This window comes from Dermochelys coriacea, chromosome 1 (assembly GCF_009764565.3).
Source record: "Dermochelys coriacea isolate rDerCor1 chromosome 1, rDerCor1.pri.v4, whole genome shotgun sequence".
Classification (NCBI taxonomy): Eukaryota; Metazoa; Chordata; order Testudines; family Dermochelyidae; genus Dermochelys; species Dermochelys coriacea.
Window position 1 is genome coordinate 216858011 of NC_050068.2, and position 12535 is coordinate 216870545.

Here is a 12535-nt window from a genome sequence, read left to right on the forward strand (position 1 = left end):
TCCTGATGGAGAATCCACTGTGACCCTGGGAAAATTGTTTTAGTCATTAATTACCCTCACTGTTAAAAATGTAGACCTTATTTCCAGTCTAAATTTGTCTAGCTCAGCGCTTCTCAAACTGTGGCTCGGGACCCCAAAGTGGGTCATGACACTGTTTTAATGGGGTCACCAGGGCTGGCGTTAGGCTTGCTGGGGCCTGGGGTTGAAGCCTTAGCTCCACAGCCTGGGGCTGAAGCTGAATGTCAAGCCCCACTACCTGGGCCAAAGCCAAAGGGCTTCAGCACTGGGCAGCGGGTCTTGGGCTTCAGCTTCAGCCCAGGGTAGGGTTGGCCACTTTCTACTTCACACAGAACCGAACACCCATCCATCCTCTGAGGCCCCACCCCTGGAGTGCCTCTTCTCTGAGGCTCCAGGCTGGGGATGGAGCCGAGGGGTTTGGAGTATGGGAGGTGGCTCTGGGCTGGGGCAGGGGGGTTGGGTGCAGGGGTTCGGGCTCTGGCTGGAGGTGCTGGCTCTAGTGTGGGGCCAAGGATGGGAGATTTGGGATGCAGGAGGGGGCTGGGGCAGGGGGTTGGGGTGCGGGAAGGGTGAGAGCTCCAGCAGGGGATGTGGACTTTAGTGTAAGGCCATGGATGAGGGGTTTGGGGTGCAGGAGGGGGTTCAGGGCTGGGGCTGAGAGGTTGCGTGGGGGTGAGGGCTCCGTCTGGGGGTGTGGGCTCTGGGGTGGACCTGGGGATGAGGGGTTTGGGGTGTTGGAGTGGGCTCAGGGCTGGGGCTGAGAGGTTGAGGGGGGTGAGGGCTCCGTCTGGGGGTGTGAGCTCTGGGGTGGGCCTTGGGATGAGGGGTTTGGGGTGCAGGAGGGAACTTCACGCCGGGATCGAGGGGTTCAGAGGGGGATCATGGCTTGGGCAAGGGGTTGGGGTGCGGGAGGGGGCCAGAGGTACAAGCTCCGGTGGCGCTTACCTCAGGGAGCTCCTGGAAGCAGCGTCATGTCCCTTCTCCAGCTCCTAAACGGAGGCACGGCCAGGTGGCTCTGCATGCTTCCCAGTCCAGAGGCACCACCCCTGCAGCTCCCATTAGTCATGGTTCATGGCCAATGGGAGCTGCGGAACCGGTGCTTGGGGCAGGAGCAGTGTGTGGAGCCCCCTGGCTGCCCCTATGTGTAGGAACTGGAGAGGGGGCGTGCCGCTGCTTCCGGGAGCTGCGCAGAGCCATGGCAGGCAAGGAGCCTGTCTTAGCCTGGCTGCATCATCGACCAGACTTTTAATGGCCTGGTTAGCAATGCTGACCGGAGCTGCTAGGGTCCCTTTTTGACTGGGCGTTCCAGTAAAAAAACAGACATCTGGCAACCTTAGCCCTGGGCACCAAGGCTCAGGGTACAGGCCCTCCACCTGGGGCTGAAGCCCTTGGACTTCGGCTTTGGTCTCCCTGCCCGGAGGCAGGGCTCAGGTGGGCTCAGGCTTCGGTCCCCCCTGCTGGGGTCATGTAGTAATTTTGTTGTTAGAAGTGGGTTGTGGTACAATGAAGTTTGAGAATCCCGGTCTAGCTTCAACTTCTAGCCATTAGATCTTGTTAAGAGCCCATTATCAAATATTTGTTTCCCATGTACAAACTTATATTGGGTTCAAGTCACCCCTTAACCTTCTCTTTGTTAGACTCAAGGAGTTCAATCTATTTATCTTATCACTAAGTCATGTTTTCTAATCCTTTAATCATTCTCAAGGCTCTTCCCTGAACCCTCTCCAGTTTATCACACCCTGCTTGCATTGTAGCCACCAGAACAGGACACAGTATTCCAGCAGTGGTTGCACCAGTGCCAAATGCATTCCTGGACTCCCCACACAGCTCTGCCAATACCTTTCATCCTTCCCTGCTGCCCCCCGGACCTCTTTTAAGTCCATTATTTCCCAGAGCCTTCTTGTTCCCCAAATTCTCAGACATTATGAACTGACAGCTGGGGCATTAAAAATTTCCTTTGAGCATAAAGGGAGGGACAGTATGAAGGGGACTGTACAGGGGATATTAACTCACTGTCCTGTTCATTGACAGGACCCTCTGAATCCGTGGTCCAAGGACTTTTAAAGTACTAACTCTTCACATGTTTTCATTTCCCACTCCTGGACCCACAGGGAGGTGAAGGCTGGGTTATCAGTCACAGCCAATTGCATAACCTTTTCCAACTGTTTGTACTGGAAGTGACGAGAGCTGGACCTGTGTGGATCTGGGATTACAGCAGAGTGACCTTTTTTTACAAAAGTCTCTTTTTTTGGCAGCAAAAATGCAGCTTGGGCAACAGCAAAACATTTTGCAAATTAGTTGGATTTTTTGGGGGGAAAACCTTAAACCAAATGACAAAAAAAAAATGTTTTGTTTTGAAATTTTCCAATAACATGTTATAGGGTTTTTTTGGTTTTGTTTTGGTTGGGGTGGGGGCTTTTCAAAATTTCCTTTAATTTATTTTTAAAATACTTAAAAACATTTAAAAAGACTCAACATAAAAATGAAATGTTTTCTTTCCGGGTGAATGAAATGTTTCATTTGAGCCAAAGCAATGTTTTTCAATCTTTCACTTCAGTAAATGTTTAGAAAACTTTTGGTTGTCAGGAACTGAAAAATTACTTGTGGCACCTTAGAGACTAACAAATTTATTTGAGCATAAGCTTTCGTGAGCTCACGAAAGCTTATGCTCAAATAAATTTGTTAGTCTCTAAGGTGCCACAAGTACTCCTTTTCTTTTTGTGAATACAGACTAACACGGCTGCTACTCTGAAACCTGAAAAATTACTCATTCTCCCAGCTCTGCTGGGGATCTCAATAGGATCCATCCTTCCCCGACTAAAGCTTCCCCAGTATTTCAGATCTCCATTTTGTGGAAGCAGGGCAGGGGCTGCCCACACTCTCTGAATGATCTTAATTCCCTAATGGGGTAAGGGATTAATCTTCAGAATGTCTGACTTCTATTTTCCCATGTGTCCCCCAAAGGGCTTCTTCCTTTGCCTTTCTATAGCACTTCCCATCAGAAGATCCTAAACCACTTGACAATCATTAGTCAGTTGAGCCCAACACGCCCCTGCCAGGTGGGTCAGGATCATTACCTCCATTTTACTGATGGGTAAACTGAGGCACAGGGGGGTGTGGACATGCCTACGGTCACACAGTGAATCGGTGACAGGGCTGAGAAATGAACCCACTTCTCCCAACTTTCTCTTACAAGACTATTCTTCCTCTGTTTAGAGCCCCAGTGTGCCAATCTTACTGTGCTCCAAAGAGACCATTCACAACTAGCACCAGCTTCCTGGGGAGCTAAGGAAGCAGTCCTGCTCCCTCGAACAACTGACGGCGCTGATATGCCTAGAGCTAGTGCTGTGGACATGAGCAAGTGTGCTCTATGTACTCCTAACAAGGGCAGTGGCACAAACACACCGCTACAGGGGCAGCTCCACTCATTCAGCCAGCAAAGGGCACTTTTATCCCCATGGCCACTCTGACACATGCCATGCATGTACCCAAAATAGTCTCTCACTAGCATCCCCTGTGATATGTACCAGATATTACTGGAAGTAGCTGGCTATCATACCAGTGGAATACAGCATACGAACAGGAAAGGTTTCTCTGGAAACACTGGGCAGGATTTGGGGAGTTTGTTCCAGTCCCCACAGAATGCTGGACTGGCCCAGTAATGAGCTAAAGGGCTTCTCCAACCACCGCAGAGTGCTGCTGGAGTGATACAAAATGGGGATGGGGGTGAATGGTTCAAATACAGGACAGTGTCTCACATGAACACCTCCAATAAATACCCTTCCCCCCCCCCCCCAGTTTGTCAGGGTCTGGCCAGGGACAGTCTCTGTGCCATGAGTCAGAGCTGTTGGCTCTGGCTTCTCCTCACATACCTCTCTCCATTTCCCAGATGGTCCTGGCCCCCTGCCCTTATCTCGCCCCTCCCGGGGGCTGTTTGCAGAAAGAGGTATAAAGGGGCGGACCCAGCGGACAGCCAGGGTGCAGGGAGCCAGCAGACGAGGCTGTGTGTCTGCCTCACTCACCATCCTCGCTCTGCACCATGGGGAAGGACAGGCTGCCCGGTGGCCCGAACATCTTCCTCCTGCTCCTCTTCCTCCTCCCTGGAGACACGTCACCCACCACTGAACCGTAAGCTGCACATGCAGAGGGGGCTCGTGCTATCTTCTCTTTTCTTTCCTTCATCCCCCTCACAGCGCTGCCAATGCCACTCAGACCTGCCCTGCAGCCCCCCTGCCATTCCAGTCCGGGGCTCCCCACACAGCTCTCTCTACCTGTATCCCTACCTAGACATCTTCAGGAGTTTGGCTCTCCCTGTGGCTTCATGGGCAATATGCCATCTGCCTTGTGGTACCTTTTGTGGATGGGCCCCTGTTTCCTTGCCTGTGAAGGAGAGCTCAGAAAAGTGTTGATCTTTTCTCCTCTTCTTTAAAGCCAGTTTGCTTCCCTTGGCAGCCACAGACTGTGCTTGTTCCCAAAGAGAGTCTGTGACCTAGATTCCTGTCTGTCAGCACAGACCCTGGCTGTGGCACACTCTGCTGGAATATCCACCTGGGGCACTGCAAACTAGCAACTTGGCTGCAACCTCGCCTCCATTGAGAGGCCTGAAGAGGGGGTATAGCTAGTATAGCCAGCTGGGAGGATTCAGGGTATCCCTTTGGCAGTGTCAACTGGCAGAGACTTCCCCTGGAGCCCAGCATAGATTAGAGCATTTACCCTCCAGTGCTCAATCCCTTCTGCTGATGTAGCATCCCTCCTCACTGGTGTACATGAGCAGGTGCAATTTATGCTGCCTTGATTCAGCGGGGATGGGTCTAGTCCCAAAACTCCGATGTCAGATCTCTTAACCCAATGACTGCCATTTTAGAATTGTTTGTGTCGCAGAATATGTGCCTATGCACCCCAGTTATGGATCAGGGCCCCCACTGTGCTAGGCTTTATACAAATACAGAACAGGGAGACAATTTACAGCTCGCTGGAAGCTGGAATTGCCATGCCACTGGAAAGCCTGACATTTTAAAGTTTGTTTTCATTCCAAATTGGAACATGCAGTTTAAATTTTGAGAGGAAGGAAATTCCAGAAAATTTTGATTCAGAAACATAGAAATGTTTCATTTTGATAATCTCACAACATTTTGTTTCGATAATATTGAATAATTATAATGTATATAAATATTATACTACAGCAGATTATTAAAGGAAAAATGAAACATTTTGATGTTATTGAAATGAGAAAGTCGAAACAATTTGTTTTATCATTTTTCTGTCCGACCCTTTGTCAAACTTGACATGTTCCCACAAACTGGTTCCATTTTGACTGAACTACACTTTCTGACAGAAAACAGTTTCATCAAGACTTTTTTCACCCAGCTCTATTCCATTCTGAGCACATAGCTTGTGTCTGGTCAGACATGTTGTCTGCATCCTGCACTTTAAATGGAGAGAAGACCTCTCTGTGCTGCAGAAGCCGCTGCCATTTTGTGTTTGGTTGCATCTTCCTGCACAGGAGGGGTCTCTCTCTTCTCTCTCCATCTGTCTTACCGAGACCTGCCTTGTGTCAAGTCTCATTCTCTCAGTCTAGACTGAAGTCTGTGCAGGCTGAGAGGGCAAGGGAAGAACAGAATGTGAGGCACAGTCACAAGTTTTATTCTGTTCCATGAGGCATTTCATGCTGTTTAATGAAGTAATCGGCATATTAGTGAGTAGTTTGCATATATGCTTAGTTTACAGTTGGCGTACTCTGCCCCAAGCTGGTGGGGAGGTAGGGTGACCAGACAGCAAGTGTGCAAAATTGGGACAGGGGGGTGGAGGGTAATAGGAGCCCATATAAGAAAAATACCCAAAAATCAAGACTGTCCCTATAAAATCAGGACATCTGGTCACCCTAAGGGGAGAAGATGAGGAGGGAAAGGGTAGTGTTCACCAGGAAGCTGAACAAAACCTGGCAGCTTTGGCTAGGGTAGCAGGTGCCCAAGGATGTCAGATGCGGAGCTGCTGGGGTTATAGTTACTGACTGGTAGGGCTGCTGGAGCTGGAACTCCTGGGGTGCTTTGGGCTGTTCAGGTCACAGTGACTGGGGAATTGTCCTGGGGAGAGCCTGGGGCCAGTATCAGGTCTCTCACATTCTGTCATCACCTCCAGGCTGCTTGCTCTGAGCCAGCAAGGAGAGAGGAGACACCTGGCTGTCTGCTCAGCAAATGCCACAGCTGCCTGTAGCAGCCAAGGGGTAACTGCAGGAAATTGCGGGCTGCCTTCTTACGGCTCAGCCGTTGGTTTCTATTCTATGTAGGTTCTCATACTGTGCTAATCACTGTGGTACCAGCGAGCCTGCCACTAGAGTGTTATGCAACGTGACTGTCACGTGTTGTTCATTCTGTCATCCTCACCCCAGAAGGAGAAGTGTGCGCAGCGCAGTGCTTAATTTGTAATGAAAGAAATGCCAGGGCTCAAGCAATTAGGTGCCAGGGCTCAAGGAATTTTTTTACATTTGCAACTGATGCAGCAAGCCCAGAGGGTTCAGGGCAATGAACTGCCAAGCCTAAAGGCACCGGGGCTCAGCCCTGGCAAGCCCTGGCGCAAATTAAGCACTGGAGTAGTGTCTGGTTTTGGTAGTGTGCAGGGTTTTCTGTTCTGATGTGTGAGAATCCAGCTGAGCTGAAGGGACATGTGACAGACTGCTGAACGGGTGAATGTCACACACGAGGCAGGACACTTGGCAGCACTAAACATAGGCCCTGGCTTTCCATGGCCTTGCTCTTCGTATCACCATTTACAGCAGGGCAGAGAGGATGTAAAATGCTACCAGAGCAGAAGGGCCGATTTCAGGCCCCCTTTGCACTCACTCTGCACCAGGTGCCAGGTGGGGGAGAATCAGCCCCCAGCCTTTATTGGCTGAGATTGAAGATAGAGAGAAAATCACACAGGGCTTGATCCAAAGCCCAGTGAGGGGAATGGAAAGAGTCCTATTGACTTCCATGGACTTTGGCTCAGGCCTAACAAAGGGCGAAGAGGAATTTAATCAGAGCCAGGTTAAGGTTACTCCTACCTGACTTTGTCATTTTGAAATCTTGGCTAAGCAAGATGAACAGCCCCCTGGCAGAAAGCTGGGTGTCCCAGGGGGCTTCACACTGCTACAAATCCAGCCTCCCAGCAGTGACGCTCTGCCAGCATCTCTGCTCTGAGTCAGCAGGCTGAACCCATAGACAGTCAAATCTCCTTCTGTAGCCCAAATCAGTCTGTTGCCATCATTGCTGGCGAGGGACGAGCCAAGCTGGGTAAAGTCCTCACTAACATTTGAACTTAGCTAGCATTTTTCATCCAAAGATCTCCATGCACATGAAGGCAGGGGGAGGGGGAGGGTGTAAGCAGCATCTTCAGGAGAAATGGGGAAAATGAGCCACAGAGCAGTGAAACCTAGTAGCACACAGCAGGTCACTGACAGACCCAGGAATAGCAATGAGTTCTCCAGCCAAAGCCCTGTCACTAGGCCACGCTGCCCCTTTAGCACAATGGCTATTGCCTACATTGAGATGTCATCACACACAGCCATCCGTACATTTGGATCTCTCCATTACTGAGGGCAGCAGGTGACACACGTAGATCGACAGACAGCTAGAGAGGAGGTTAGATTAAAAGCCCTGATCCACACTCCTGTGTAACTGCCTGCCAGTCTCCATGGAGGTACAACAAGCATTTCACCTGAGCTCCCTCTCTGCTGTTCAGATAATACAGCAAGGGGTTGTGGGATACTCAAAAATCAATTAACAGCCTGGAACTTTTCAAGCCATCTCCACGCCCTGCTGGGAGCCTGAACAAACAGCCCTTGGACAGCAATCGCTGCTAGCACAGAACTAATTCCTTCGCTCCAGGGGTGTCCTAGGTTCCTGGCTGACTGAGCAGACCAGCTAGTATGTCACAAAAGCAAAATGAAATTCACCATCCTGTATGTACAAATTACAGTGCGGAGGGACGGTTGGGATTTGGCTGTCACACTAACCTGTGCCCTTTCATAAGTACCTTCTCCATTCCCCATCCCCGCCTCTCTGACCTGTGCTCTTCCCCTTCCCAGGCAGTACTTGGTGCTAGTGCCCTTTCTGATCCACACCAACGTTCCTGAAAAGGTCTGTATCCAGCTGACCCACCTGAATGAGTCTGTGACGCTGAGCACCACGCTGGAATACGCAGGGGAGAACAGAAGCCTGATCGCAGACGTGGTGTCGGAGAAGGATGTGTTCAAGTGTGTCCCGTTCACAGTGAGTCTCTGACCCCCCCACAGGATTTATTACCTGAGTCTGTAAGATAGTGACAGTCTGGGACCAACCCCTGCAAGGCCTGATACCATCAGAAATCACAAACGGAGACAGGCTCAGGTAGGAGATTTTCAAGGAAAACCATGGTTCCTGCTGGCAGTGCTGTGGGTGACTCAGAGGAGTGAAGTTCTGGAACAGCCTTCCAAGGGAAGCAGTGGGGGCAAAAGACCTATCTGGCTTCAAGATTAAGTTCGATAAGTTTATGGAGGAGATGGTATGATGGGATAACATGATTTTGGCACTTAATTGATCTTTAACTATTCATGGTAAATAGGCCCAATGGCCTGTGGGATCTGAGTTACTACAGAGAATTCTTTCCTGGGTATCTGTCTGGTGAATCTTGCCCACATGCTCAGGGTTCAGCTGATCGCCATACTTGGGGTCGGGAAGGAATTTTTCTCCATGGCAGATTGGAAGAGGCCCTGGGGGTTTTTCGCCTTCCTCTGCAATATGGGGCACGGGTCACTTGCTGGAGGAGTCTCTGCACCTTGAAGTCTTTAAACCATGATTTGAGGACTTCAGTAGCTCAGACATAGGTGAGAGGTTTATTGCAGGAGTGGGTGGGTGAGATTCTGTCGCCTGCATTGTGCAGGAGGTCAAACTAGATGATCATAATGGTCCCTTCTGACATTAACGTCTATGAGTCTATGAGACTCATTAGGAGTGATCTTCAGTCAGTACTGAGCTCAGTGCCCGGCACAGTGATGGGAGAGGCTCTGCTACAGGCTGTGGTGTGGTTGGCTTTGTTGGGTGGTTTTCTCTCTGAGTCAGTGCTGATCTTACGGCTGCGGCCTGGCCTCCCATTTCTCAGGGGGCTCCACAAGCCTCTGAGTGAGACTGGAAAGAAAGCCATGGAAGGAGGAGGTTAGAGAAGTTCCCCAAGACCATTGACGTCCATGAGCTCATCTTGTGCCTCTCCCGGGGGCCAGTCCAGGATTTCTCCCTGCAGCTCTCAAGGCTGGCTGGGAGGACAGAAGAAGAAAATGGACCTAGCACAGAAGTAATTAATCATATGTAGCTTCCCATTTTCCTCCATCACTGGGATCCACAGCTGGGGGGACATGATCACAGTCCATCAATCCCTTTGAGGAAGGAGCATAATGAGGGAAGAAAAATGACCCCCAGTCTTGGCAAGAGGCAGCACAAGGGGTGATGGGCAGAAGGAAAAGCTGAGACTAAGACACTGGGGGAAGTTCTTAAGATATGAGCTATTGCAGAGGAGGAGTCAGAGACTCCTGGTTGGGAGGGGATGGCAGTGGGTGGCAGGCACCGTCTCCTCTGGAGGAGGTGGTGGAGGCCCCATCACAGCAAAGATTCTGGTAGCATAAAGGAGACACTAGTGGGAATGGAGGAGAAGAGTCCTGCAAAACCAGAGTGAGGTGAGAGTGGCAGAGCATGGCTTTCTTTCCCCAGACCCCACAATCCCTGATTCTGGTAGGTACGTGGTGATCTTTTTGGTTGGGTTCCATGTACAACTCCAGCCTCCAAAGGCTCAGTGCAGAGGGGGGAGCCTCTAAGGCAGCGGCTCTTTTGCTGTTCTCCAGGTTCCAAAGTCCAGCAGCTCATCAGCAGCGTTTCTCACGGTGCGGGTGAAGGGGCCGACGCTGGAGTTCAGGAGCCGGAAATCAGTGCTGGTCAAGAACTCAGAGAGCCTGGTCTTTGTCCAGACGGACAAACCCATCTACAAACCAGGGCAAACAGGTACAGGGAATCGGGTGGGAAACTATATACAGAGCAGGAAATCCTCTCTGCCTCCCCAGAGACCCCACAAGTCATCACCAAGTTAGTACAGCTGGCAGTAAACCTGCCTTTCTACTGCCTCCCCACCAGTCACAAAAGCTGGGGGAATGTGGCGCATGCATCTAACCCTGCCATATGTCCACTGGTCATTGCATCTGGGCCAGGCACACACACAGTAGCTGCCTCATTGACTGATGGTCCCTGGGTGAGTGACTGCAAGCTTGACAGTGAAATTCTCTTCCTCTCTCAATCATGCCCTCTGCAGTTCTATTTCGGATCGTCTCTCTGGATGAAGACTTCCATCCTCTGAATGAGAAGGTAGGTCAGATCGCTGATAAGTTTCCATGGCTGACATGGTGAGCGCTGATGATGACCCCTTTAAAGTTCTTTGTGAATCCTGAGGAACTTATTTCTATTAACATCCATCTAGACCCGTAAAAGTGACTGTGTAAGGCAAGTGATGCCTTCTGACTCCCCACATCTTCTTCATAAGGGTCAGATTCTGCCATGATTTACACCCCATTCAACTTCATTGACAGAATGTACATAGGATATAATATGAATCATGCTTTATTGTAATGTAAAACTGGCTAATGTCAAAACTTTTTGGCAATTTTATCAAATCATGTTTAAATTAAACATAAGTTGTGCAAATACAAAAAGAAAAACATACAAGTCTACAACAGCAACATCATACAAAACATATACGACCTTAAAAGGTTAATTAGAACCTAATAAAAACACTTCTCCATGGTCCAATGCTGGAAGGGCAAAAATTGCCAGTAATTTGATTACTACCAGGGATTGAGAAAAAACTAAAAACATTATCCTTTTGAGATGGTGATAAAAATTCTTTTTATATAAAAGAGGTAAAATCAAGCATGTTCTCAGAAGCTGGAAAAATCTACAGTTCAAAAGATAATGCGGTAGATCTTCCATTGTTCCAGAATTAATATGGGCAAAAATGAAGATGTGAACTTTTCCATATCTACCTGTAAGGACAGCAATTTCCATGGTTTGGCATCTTAATTGAGTATATCCTTTACATAAAATGAGGATTTCATAATTCAGTCAAATACTGTTCAAAAACATGAGCCATCTTCAAAGTAGAAAACCAAAAGACAAACTTTGAACCATAAATCACAGCCAGATCTTCTTGTTGGGTAATATTTGTCATTTTTTGTTTGAGTAGTTGATTAGACTGATTAAAAGATACCGACAATAAGTGAGTCATAGAAAAATCCAGCCTATGTATAATAAATTGGAAGGTCTTATATCATGACTATATGGAGTGCACAGGTTATTCTTCCATCTCCTGAAGGCAAAAGTGGGGCAATCTATTATCTGGAAGAGTACAGATCTTAGATCAAAATTTAAGAAAAGCAATACAAGCTCTATAACTTACAGTAAAACCATCCACCTCACCACATAAAAACAAAGGAGGGCTAAAATTCGGAAGAATCGTAAGTCTCCTCAAAAAATTATTTTAAATGATCTCTAAGGCTGAAATTTGGCCCCTAAATCAAACTTCAGCCTCATAGATCATCTACAACATTATTTTTGCATAAAGATTTTTAGCACTGGGGCAACTCTGTTCCCAGCATATGGGCAGGTTAAACAGAGCACCCCTTGGCCAGAGCTAAGGGCCTTTTGTTTTAAGTCTTCATGATAAGGAAACCAGTGGCCTAAATGATGAAACTTTATCCCTAAATAAGTAAAAGCAAAGACTTGTTTTGTTCTTCCCCAAAATCATGACTTTGGGCTTATAATTGAGAACTAGGTCTTGAGAGTTACAATAAGAGAAAAAACAAGATAACCACCAGTGGCCTCTTGGATGCTGCGATAAAACAACCATGTCATCAGCCTATAACAATACTGGAATGGATCTACTCTTAATTTTCAGGGGAGAGAAATGATCTTTCTTTACAACATCACCACCTCATTAATATATAAATTAAAAAGAAGAAGCACTGGAAAGCAAACCTGGCATACTCCCCTAGAAATAGGGAAAACAGTACATTCTCCATTGGCTTTAGTTCTTATCCTCACCATATTGTGTTAGTGTAGAGCCTCCAAAATATGCAAAAGTCTTAGATCGATTCCCATCCTTCTTAATTTTGCCCAAAGTTTTTCTTGGTTAGTAAAATCAAATGCCATCTTTAGATCTATGAAAGCAGCATGTAAACTACATTAATCACAGTATATTTATAAATCATGTAGGATAAAATAAAATAAAATAATTATCCCACTGTGGCTCTACCAGACCTAAAGCTGGACTGCTCTTCGTGTAGTAAATTAGCCTTTAAAGCCCATATTTCAAGTTTAGAGAGTAAAAATCTGCATTAAATCTTCCCTGCCACATCTAACAGACCAACAGGTCTACATGAAGCAGAATTCTTTCTGTCCCCTTTTTTAAAAATAGGAACTATAATAGTGAACTTCCAGCCAGACGGAATCCATCCGGTATGATT

The 12535-nt window shown here is 48.0% G+C and overlaps 1 protein-coding gene across 7 annotated transcripts in view; it reads left to right on the forward strand.

Annotated features, from left to right (window-relative positions):
* The window catches only part of LOC119860433 (alpha-2-macroglobulin-like), an 81263-nt gene that overhangs the window by 18698 nt on the left and 50030 nt on the right, over nucleotides 1-12535 (forward strand). For all 7 annotated transcript variants that reach the window (XM_043513902.1, XM_043513914.1, XM_043513904.1 and 4 more), the window contains 4 exons: nucleotides 3908-4146; nucleotides 8084-8267; nucleotides 9869-10025; nucleotides 10330-10382. In XM_043513902.1, coding sequence (XP_043369837.1) covers nucleotides 4058-4146; nucleotides 8084-8267; nucleotides 9869-10025; nucleotides 10330-10382 — 483 coding nt within the window. In that variant the 5' untranslated portion in view covers nucleotides 3908-4057. The remainder of the gene's footprint in view (nucleotides 1-3907; nucleotides 4147-8083; nucleotides 8268-9868; nucleotides 10026-10329; nucleotides 10383-12535) is intronic.